The 10,695-nt window shown below is 43.9% G+C and overlaps 1 protein-coding gene across 1 annotated transcript; it reads right to left on the bottom strand.

Moving 5' to 3' along the window:
• Nucleotides 1-774: 774 nt before the first annotated feature.
• On the bottom strand, nt 775-5,157 carry LOC132022323 (interleukin-36 beta-like). The gene is made up of 4 exons (XM_059407627.1): nt 5,142-5,157; nt 4,470-4,577; nt 1,786-1,925; nt 775-987 (listed from the first exon to the last, which is right to left on the bottom strand). The coding sequence occupies exons 1-4, from the start codon at nt 5,155-5,157 to the stop codon at nt 775-777; spliced, it is 477 nt and encodes a 158-aa protein (XP_059263610.1).
• Nucleotides 5,158-10,695: the final 5,538 nt, after the last annotated feature.

Here is a 10,695-nt window from a genome sequence, read left to right as displayed (position 1 = left end):
TCTGAGAAGTCACCTGAAAAAAATTTAAACCCATACAAGTGATTCTCCAAAATATGGATTGATTTAAATTCACTAGCATTAATAATTAATCTTAACCAAAGTACATATTATTGTCAAATTGTTCACTTATGATATTATGAATCCATTATGATGACCAAAAAATGTAAAATTTTTATTTCACATTTATAATATCCTTTAGATTCATCTTTGGTGGGGCACCTGGCTGGTTTAGTCGGAAGGGCCATGTGACTCTCGATCTCAGGGTCATGAGTTTGAGCCCCATGTGGGGTGTAGAGATTAAATAGATAAAAACTTTAGATTCATATTGGAACACACATCATAATATTTGTAATAAGCATGCAGAATTAACAAATAATACTCTTTTATTGATAGTATTGTATGAACAAAAATGTTTGGAACTCACATCTCTAGGCCATAGGTTGTCAGAAAGAAAAAGAAGAGAGAGGTGTGTACAGGAGGCATTTTGGATGTTGACTTAACTGGATGTGGCAGCTAAGTGGATGGCGGGACAAGATCTGGAAAGAATTAAAAAGTGACCTGGGTTTTATACTAGAATAATGTTCAGAGGGGAAACATGGTGCAGAAAATGATGTCTAAAGGAAGAGGTGGTTTTGGGTGTTGAGAGTGAGGTGGGCTATGGATGGGCATCAGTGCATGCTGGTCTCTCAAAATGACCTATGGTGTTTTAGAATGGAAGGTTCTCTGACTGCTTGATCCTCTGTTCTGGAATCAGCCTCTCACAGCCCAGGCTGATTAGTCCTCAGGCTCTAAATAGAAATTAGTGGTGTAATTTTTGCCCCTCTCCTTGGTGAGAATAACAGGCTGCCCTGCCATTGTGGAAGTGGCTATGAACCAGTCCGGGTAAGAAACAGACTGAAAGGTAGATGTGGAGCCCTCCCTACTATGGAAAAAGAGAAAGGGCTTCTGTGCTTTCTTCTCCTTGGACATATCCATGATCTTTTTCTCCTAGGATCAGGAAAAAAGCTTATTAGAGAGGATTACTTAGAGAAAGGTCTAAATCAACAAAACCCTGAGAGTGACTGCTTTCCCCAAAGGGAGAAACAGAGGCCAGGGACACAGGCAGGTGAAGGGATACCAGGTGTCAAAACAGACAACCTGCTGGCTCCAATAGCTTGTCTCTACCTCAGCATCCCACAACACCAAGTGCTTCTGATTCTCTGAGAAGCACTATCTTCCATGAGAACAGAGACAGGCTTAAGCCCCTTTTGTGGGAGCTTCTAGTGGGCACCCATGTCCACACCACGCAGGTGTGGACATTTCACAAGATTCCCAGCCTCCAAGTGGGTTGACATTTTAAGGCATTCATCATAACCAGAAGGATTTACTTCATGACTACAAATGCTACCTTCAGTGCAGAAACCACAGGCATATAATCCACACAATTCAGACTAATAACTTCCCCTTGTCTCCTATGCCACTCGGTGGCCTTTGCTTAAGTGGGAACAGCCCAGCATCTTGGAGGAGTTTTGGGAGGCAGTTAAAGAAAACTGAGGATGAAGAAACCATAATTCCTTGCCTTTTGAAACATTCTCATGGGTGTACCCTCTGGCTTTCAGAGAATGCTCTGATGTTCAAATTAATGTTACAACCATGCCCATTGACTTGGGGGTCAGTCAAGTCACATCTCCTTCCTTAAACTGAACAATCTGGATTGGAAAACTGTCATTTTTATTCAGTGATATGTTAAATGAAATAAAAAGTGTATCTCCCAGTGCTTCTCTCATGAGCTATACCACCACTCACCTTAAGCTGCAGAGTAGGCTGGCCCTGAATTTCTGCACAGAAGAGACAAAGATGGTTGCCCTTGATTCCCAAGTAAACCGGATTGCCTTTCCCCGCATCATGAAATTCTTTGTCTGTACATGTTATTAAATCAAGACTGACTGGAAACACAGGAAAAATGGAAAAAAGGTATCAAGCCCCAAGAAGCAGAAAGTCCAGTCCATCTGGCCTGACATTACTCCTCCCAGCCAGGGGAGGGGATGCTGAGCCATCAGGACATTCCCAGAAGGCTCCTCCCATTCACCATGCAGCTGAGACCCTTCATCATTATCTGAAGCCCACTTTCATTCTCTTACTTAATATCAGAACCCCAGTTGTTACCAAGGCATATTGCAACCCAAAAATAAAAATAAAACTCCCCACAATATTTGCAGCTAAATTTGATCACATGCTGAAGTCGTAACCCATTAGATAAATGTGGATGTGTTGTGTGGGATTTCTAAGAACGTTTTTAAAAAGGAGTTGACTCATCTAAGAGAAGCTCCTTTCTTATACCCTGTGTCTTCTTACTGCTGGCCTCAAATACTTGGATAATGGTTGAGGAGAACTTGGGCTTGGTAAGCAGAAAGCTAGAATTTTTGGACTATGGGGGTATCATAGAGCCACCACACTGGCCTCAGCCTGCCTGCTCAGGCTTCTTTTTCATGAGAAAGAAATAAACTTCTTATTTAAGCCCCAGTTATATGGGTTTTCTGTCACTATTAGCGAAATTTAATTCCCAACTAATTTAGCCCAGGGGCCTGGATGTTCTGCATCTATCCTTCTAGGCAGGGGCCAAGAAATCTCCCATCAACTCTCTTTATTGAATTCCCACTCAGGACAAGGCTGCATGTGTGCCCCAGAGGTTTAGCTGAGGATAAGAGAGACATTGTCATTGCCCCCACAGAAAATGAGACCAAAGATGTAAGTAGAGAAATGACCAGAATAAATTGCAATGCCTGTTTTGGGGGAAGAGACCAAAGCCTGGGACAGTAGGAGTCCAAATTTAGAAGAACCAAGAAAGATCTCTCTGAAGACGTGAAGTTCAAGCCAAGAACTTAAAGTTAAGAGGAAACTAGTATAGGAAAACATGGGGGCTAAAGGAGGTCTAAAAGGAGAGCGTCACAGGGAAAGGATAGACAAAGGCCCCTATGTGGGTCTTTACTGGTGCCCCTGAGATCTCCATACTAGCTCCCACCTCCCACCCCCAAAATACAAACACATGGGAATGTTACTCTTCAATTAACATAGTTCAGAAGGTCACTCTTAATGCTTTGCAGATAATGGATGAGACACTCCACAAATGAAGGAGGAGCGAGGACAGTGAGGAGGCAATGGCAGTGGCCCAGGTAAGAGATGATATTATCTCATAAATAAAGCATATTTTGCACATAGACTCCTCCATCTTTGCTGATGGATTGGATAGAGATCAAATCAAGGATGTGTCCTGAACTTCTGGCTCAAGGAAACAAGTGATGGTAATGCCACTAATAGAGATGGAGAAGACTGAGCTCATCAGCAGTTTTGAGAAGTCAGACCCCTAGTTCTGCTTGGGATAGATGAAGCTGGAGATGTCTGAGGGGACATGGAGAGGACGCGGGTAAATCGTTCAGAGTGGACTTCTGGGTTGGAAGCACAAATGCCAGAGTGATAAATGTGATACATTAATCTAAGAGACCAGATCCCAATCCTTTCAGAGGGGTTACATAATGATTGCAGACTGAGATCTGAGGATCTGCAACATTTGGAGATTTTATAGAGAAAGTGGAGCTGGAAAGGAGAATGCCAAAGAGAAGTCAGGGAACCACAAGAGAATATTTCTACAGAAGAAGATGGGAAGTGTTCAAGAAGGAAAGAGTTACTGATTATGCTGACTGTAGCTGAGGAACCAAACATTGTGAGGATAGGGAAGCATATCTGGTGACCTTGGGAAGTGGAGCATGAGAGAACAGTTCAGAAGTCAGGTTGTTTGATGCAAGCATGAGCAGCAGAAGAAGTAGAAACAGGTTGTGTAGCCAGCTCTTCCATGAAGACTAGTATATAGCACTGTGTAGAGATTGGTATACAGGGGGAAAGCGTGGTTAGCAAGAATGGAATGTGGGAATCAAGAGAAGGAATTTAGCATTAAGCTTAGAAATATTATATTAGAGCATGTCTGTCAGTGATAGAAAGGATCCACCAGACAGACGAAGGTAGAATATATAGGGAAGAGAAAAATTAAATCAAACATTGAAGTCCTAACAAAAGGGAAAGAAGGTGAGGCAGACGGACTTTTGCTGGGAGGAAGGAAGAGAGGACACCGAATTAGGAAAGTGTACAGGTTTGGTGGTGAAAAGATGATTAAGTTTGATTCTGGGGACGTAAGTGGCGATGGTTGAAATTTAAAGAAGAGAAACTCCAAGGGGAAGCTCAACTGCTGCCTAAGTGGACAACCTCTTCTTATCTGAAGACATTATCTCTTGATAAAGAACTGTCAACCCCTCACACCCTCATCTCTAGGTACAGGGTTTCTTCCGTGGAAGAGAACCTTCTTGTCCTTCCTGTGAATATTGGGCTGCCACCCAGAAGTAGAAAAGGCCCAAGGCCAGACTCAAGCAAGCTCGGTCCCATTCCCAGTCGAGCTGGTGTCCCTTTTACAGGCAACAGTGGCTTTGATTGTAACTCACCAGGTTTGACATTGCTGCTAAAAGGAGTTGCTATTAGTGAATTTTCTCTCAGGATCCACACCATTTGTTGAGAATCATGAACACCAAAGGTTCTGGGAAACTCTGCCACTGAGAGAAGACAGAAAAGCACAAAACACATATGAGGTTATTCTACACTTCAGGACTCTATCTGCATCATGGTAATAATGGTTTTTGAATCCTTGAGGGTAGGATTACTGCTCTGAAAAAGAGTAGCTATAAGGAAAAAGGAAGAAGAAATATGGCAGGAACTGGTTTGTGGATCAAAGCATCTGTAAGATTCTACCTGCATTTATAGTTCCCAACAGATTTTCAAAATTTGTCTTTTTTTCTAGGGATGTCAATGACTTATTGTTTTCTGATTGATAGTCTCTGGGTAGTGAGAGAACCAAAAATATTCAAATTGTCATCAGTAGGTTTCTTGTTTTTTTTTCCTTTGCTCTCTTTACCAAAATAAATAATAATTCTGAACATACGTAATAAGAAAAGAGCTAAATGCTCTGAGATTTTCAAATGCAGGTTTTGTAATCTGCATGGTTTAGTAAGAAATAAATGCATCTATAGCTGATTAAATGATAGGGGCCCTTGTACTCTATTGTCTTTGGGGAGGCAGGATGGAGAAATTTCCAAGCTGGCTTTAAATTCACCACTCACCTTGTGGGGTAGCCATGACGGCTTCCGATGTTCCTGGGATAGAGGAGGTAGATTAGATAATAGAGAAGAGGTTGTCAGCAGCTGGTCTTGTGGGGGAAAGAAAGAAGAAAAACATGTCATCCATTTCTCACCACCCCTCTTCCACCCTAGAATTTTGTGTAAAAAATTTTTTGAGAAACCTGCCCCAAGATCCTGTCCCAGATGCACATTTGAGACTAAGGATGGGGTTTTCTAATGGAAACTCTCATCCCGTCATGACTAGGTAGTCCTCGTTCTCCAGACTCTGATGGCCTTGAGATGCCCTCCATCCATCACATCTGTGGTTGTGAGAAGGTTCCAGAGCATCACCTCAGGCACTGCTTAGAACAACAAGTCTCTGGATTTAAAGGAAGGAATGGAGGTGAGGAGACTGTGCACCTATCTCCAGTCTGGCCTCCCATATGGCTGCTGAGGCACCAATCATCTTGACTTCAGGCTTGAAAACCTCTGAATAACGGGCAGCAAATCTACCTCTCTGACCTGCATCTTCCCCCATTCTTCATCCAAAGAGGCATTGCTAGGATATTGCACATGGACATCCACAAGCTCTATTAGGTATTTTGACTGTCAGGGGCCATCTGTCCCTGGGCTCCTAATTAGAGAACCAGGACAGTTCCCCAAGAAGGCCACAAACTCCGCATATTGAAAGCCAGCTGTTCACATCCCTCCCCATCCCAGGATCCTCACAGCCTGATTAAACAGTTATAACTGGACAGGGAGTAAGCAAATCACCACCTGCACTCTTAGAAGAAATCCTCACTCCTCCAGCACCCTGTGCTTCCGCCAAGGTTCCCCAAAGCCCCCCAAGGCTACACATAGAGTAGTGAAACAAGACTTCCCACAAATGGCTTCTGAGCTGAAATTACCTTTGTCCAAGAGATCCTCTTATTCCTGGATCCAAAGTTAAGGTTCTATCTGCATCCAAGGGCGCTGGAAAGCTATCTAAGACTCTTAACTTTTACTGAAGGAGAGACCAGACACCCAGATGCAAGAGAAGATCACAGGTCACCAGGCTTCATGACTAAAGGCTGCACCTGTAATCTCTATTATGGACTATGGCTTTCTCAGGACTCAAGTGCTGTGACTGAATCGAACAGGTCCCGAGCATTTTATCCACACTGGGAAGGAAGGAGGTTTTGCCTCACTTGGGCTGGGACTGCCTAACACTCAATATTTACTGGTTCCTGGTGCCAGAGGATTCATTGAGTATGTAAATGTCAACCAAGCATTATTATGACTTGTCTATTCACGCTGAAAAAGTAGGGCATGTCAAGCCCTTAAGAGCAACAACCAGGAAATATAGTCATCAACACTGAGCTTGAGGAAAAGAAACATTATGGGACTGCCCCAGGGCTGATGACTGGATTCTTTTGCCACAAAATGACATACTGAGATGTTATTCCCAGGAGTGGAAGCCCCTAGTAGGTTTAAGAAAGACTAAAGAAGAGGTGGGTCCTCGAAGACCTGTGAAGCTTACTCCTGGACCACAGTCACCATACTCTCTGTCAATCCCAGACCAGTTAAAAATGCCCCAGTATATGCTTCTCCAGCTTTTCAGAGTCTGTGTACATGCTGCTTCTCCATTCAAGGGAGCCTCCCCCGGACAAAGCCTGCTCCTGGGCACCTGCCTATCACTGACTCTGGATCACTGCCCTGGATTAATGGGAAAGGGAGCCTGGCTCCCAGTACTCCACAGCTCTGAGCTAGCAGACACACATTAGGCCTTACATAAAGGAAAACTAAGGCTGTTGAACTCTGTGCCAGTCCCTTCAGGCCTATGGAGTTCACTGTCCCTGGGACATTTCCTTGCACCTATCAGCTTCACACTTCAAGGGTATTCATCTCAAGGGAAACCTCAACCAATGCGGGAAAGGGCTTGTGGATAAATGTCAGTTTCCCCAGATTCTGGTGGGACAATGGTAGGGTTTCTCAGGGAGAATCCACACTAAGAGAGTAGTTAAGTGTTCAGAAGCCATAGATTTGAACTCGAAAGAAGTATGTTCACAATTAGGCTTTGCTACTTTCAGACTTGTGTCCTTGGCAGAGTCCTTTCACTTCTCTGATCCTCAAATAACTATTCTATGAAATGCATTGTACCTTGCTGGATTATCATGTGGGTTAAAGAGTAATCAAAGCACTCAGCACATGACAGCTTCCTGTAGTAACTGATCTACTAAGTCTCCTATGTCTCTCACAAGACCACAGATCAGCCTACTTGTCTCTATCAGCCTTTTTGCTTTGACCACTAAATACATCATCCCAGCTCTTGACATTTGTGCTACCTCATTAACCTAACATCCTCATGTCTACACTGTATACACTTCCAAGGGATTCCCACTGAACAATGGGAAACAAAAGGTCATTAGGGTCTTCTCCTGGATAGCCCTATCACCATTCCCTCGGGAGCATGGAATCATGAAGCACTCACACCTAAATGTGCAGTAGGTGCCTCTGAGTCAAAACTATGATTCAGAATCAATCTGTGGCTATGATGAGGAGTTGCCCTCGGTATCCATTAACATGAGTTGATTTCTATGCTTTAAGAAGAAAGTTCAAAGCCTATGACATCACCCCTATGCTCCCTGTATAGGACCAGACCCACTTGGATATTTTGAGGAGAGAGATTCAATGTCCTGCCATAGGGTACAAAGAAGCAAATATTCAGGATACACTGGTATGGATGATGCATGCAAACACATTCAGAGCCACAGCCAATAAGACACAGATCCTTTCAGAGTCATTATTTCATCCTATAAATATATGGAGCTCCATGTAGCTGGTGCCATTAGTTGAGGTGATTGGAGTTTTGGTGATACCAAATAACCCAAGACCTCTACTTATATCTCCCTAGTATGGAGGTGCATTCTTTACTACCAAGGTAGTGAATGACCCTGAGAAGGGACACTGTGTCAAATATGTGAAGGAAATTTCTCTCTCTGTAAGAAAAGCACTCCATAGGAATAAAATCTAGAGATATAGCCTTCCTTCTCTCTTCAGGTAGCCAGAACTGGATCCAGCTTGGGATTTCATTCCTTTGTCCACCCATATCTATCCTTCACTGCTTCACATCAATATAGAATATATATAATATAGTCACCTTAGTTCCATAAATCCTTCCCAATTTCTATAGCACAATTCCCATCATTCAGCTTGACCACTGTTCACATTTCACCAAGTTATTAGATGGAACCATCCTTGTTCTATATATCTTCAATATTCAAAGCATGATCTGTGGACCAGTAGCATTCGCATCACCTGGTAGCTTCTCAGAAATGCAGAATCTTAGGGTTTATCCCAGACTTCTGGAATAAGGATCTGAAATAAAGGAACATTAAAACTACCATATTTTCTGTACTGATATAACACACACACACACACACACAAAGATGTCAAGACTCAGCGGCCATCTAGGACTGGAGAGGGGACAAGAAAACCAGATGTAGACCTACCCTTACCTTCCTGAAATCCCTGAGACCCATGAAGTGGGCTGTCTTGGCACAAAGAGGGGAAGGGAAAGATATAAAGAAAAGAAGTAATTCCAGGAAGGCTGTGGCCATGGACAAGCCCTCTGGAGGACTTCTACTTTGAGTACTCACATCTTGTTTGAGCCAAGAACTCAAACTGTATTTGGTTTAATATAGATGAAACACTTTCCACCAGAAATAAAGAGAAAGCCTCTCTAGAGAAGGGCAAAGCCACTTAAATAATTTTACAAAGGCAACAAGCCACAAGTAGTTGGAGATTACCAGGCATACAAGTAAACAAGATCACAAGAACAAGAACCAAAAAAAATTAACAAAGCAAGATAGCAGAAATGTACACAAATAAGAGACTCTGTAATTATCATACACAGAGCTTAAAACAACTACCTTAACCATATTAAAAAAGCAAATAACAAACATGGGTATATTTTTCTAAAACAGTGAACTATGAAATGTGGTAGATTTGAAAGAGTTAAATAGCATCTCTACAATTACATAACACAACAAAAAAAACTATATAAACCAAAATTTGTATTTGGCAACAGACAACACACAGCAGAAAAATTAGAGAGTACTATTAGCTTATGGTATAGGAAATTCTAGCACTCACTGCCTTCCAGAAATGTCAATTTGAACAATTATCCATATATAAAAATACCTCTACAAGAGCTAAGAATTCCAGGTAAGGGATAACAGCACCTGGGTAGAATACAGAAATAAGAAAAGATGCACTGAAAAGGGAGTAGGAAACATAGTTTCACATTACTCCCATTACCCAGCCCCCCTCAACAAAGCCAAGGTAGCCCAACATGGAAAGAGATATCCAACTCATGGGAAGAGAGTGAATTAAGGAACTGACTTCATGTGGTCTCTACCACCAGTCCACACCAGCACTGGCAGCAGCACCATGCTGACTCCTGTGGCCTGAGGCTCTGGGCCTAGCCCAGCATCAGGCTGGTCTTCTGGTAGACTCCATCCCAGCACAGGGTACACCTCCCAAAACCCAGGCTCCAGGCAGCCTCCTGCTAATCCAGACTCCCCCAGGCCTCCCTAGCATCAGGCTGACTCTCATGGCCCTAGGCTACCAGCCTCCCCCAGCACCCAAGCCCAGCCTTCACAAACCTAGACTCCAGATAAGCTCCCATGGAATGAGGCTCCTTGCCTTCCCCAGTTCCAAGCTGGTACCATTGTCCCCAAGATTCAGGCAGTCTCCCATGGATTCAGGCCCCCAAGATGCCCTAGCACCAGGCCAGACCCCATGTCCTCAAGGATATAGACAGGTTACACCCATAAACCTAGGCTCCAGTTGGGCTCCCATGGATGTCAGCTACCAGCCCACTACAGCACCAGGATGGTCCCTAAAGCCCCAGTTTCCAGACCAACTCCCATGGCCCCAGACTCCAGCCTGGATCCAAACTCCAGAGTGTCCCTCATGGCCCTTGCAGCTACAGGCTAACTCTCATGGACCTAGGCTTCAGGCTTGCCTAAGTGCTAGGGTGGCCTTCACCGTCCCAGCTTCTAGGTTCCCATGAAACCAGATTCCAGGGGTATCCCACCACCAGGTCAGCCCCTGTGGACCCAAACACGAGGCTCATCTTATACAGACCCCAGTCCCAGGCCTACCACCATAGACAGGCACTGAGCCTGTGAACCCAGTGAACCCAGATTATCAGACTGGCCTCTGTGGACCCAAGCAGAGGCCTGCCCACCTGCTGACCCAGGCACCAGACCTGCCTACCTGCCAACCCAGGCACCAGACCTGTCTGAGAATTTCAATACCATGCCCACCCAGAATCTCTGGACCAAGCTGACTAGTAAAGGGCTTTCCCTTCCATAGCCAACCTACAAAAAAATGAAAAGAAATTCCTACCTCCTTAAATGCACAGACATGATTAAAGTTCACAAGGATCACAAATAATCCAGGAAACATGACACCACTAAAGAAAACTAATAAGGGGCGCCTGGGTGGCTCAGTGGGTTAAGCCGCTGCCTTCAGCTCAGGTCATGATCTCAGGGTCCTGGGATCGAGTCCC

Source organism: Mustela nigripes, chromosome 7 (genome assembly GCF_022355385.1).
Source record: "Mustela nigripes isolate SB6536 chromosome 7, MUSNIG.SB6536, whole genome shotgun sequence".
NCBI classification, from domain to species: domain Eukaryota; kingdom Metazoa; phylum Chordata; class Mammalia; order Carnivora; family Mustelidae; genus Mustela; species Mustela nigripes.
The sequence above is the reverse complement of the archived record's forward strand: the minus strand, read 5'-3'. Positions and strand labels throughout refer to the sequence as shown.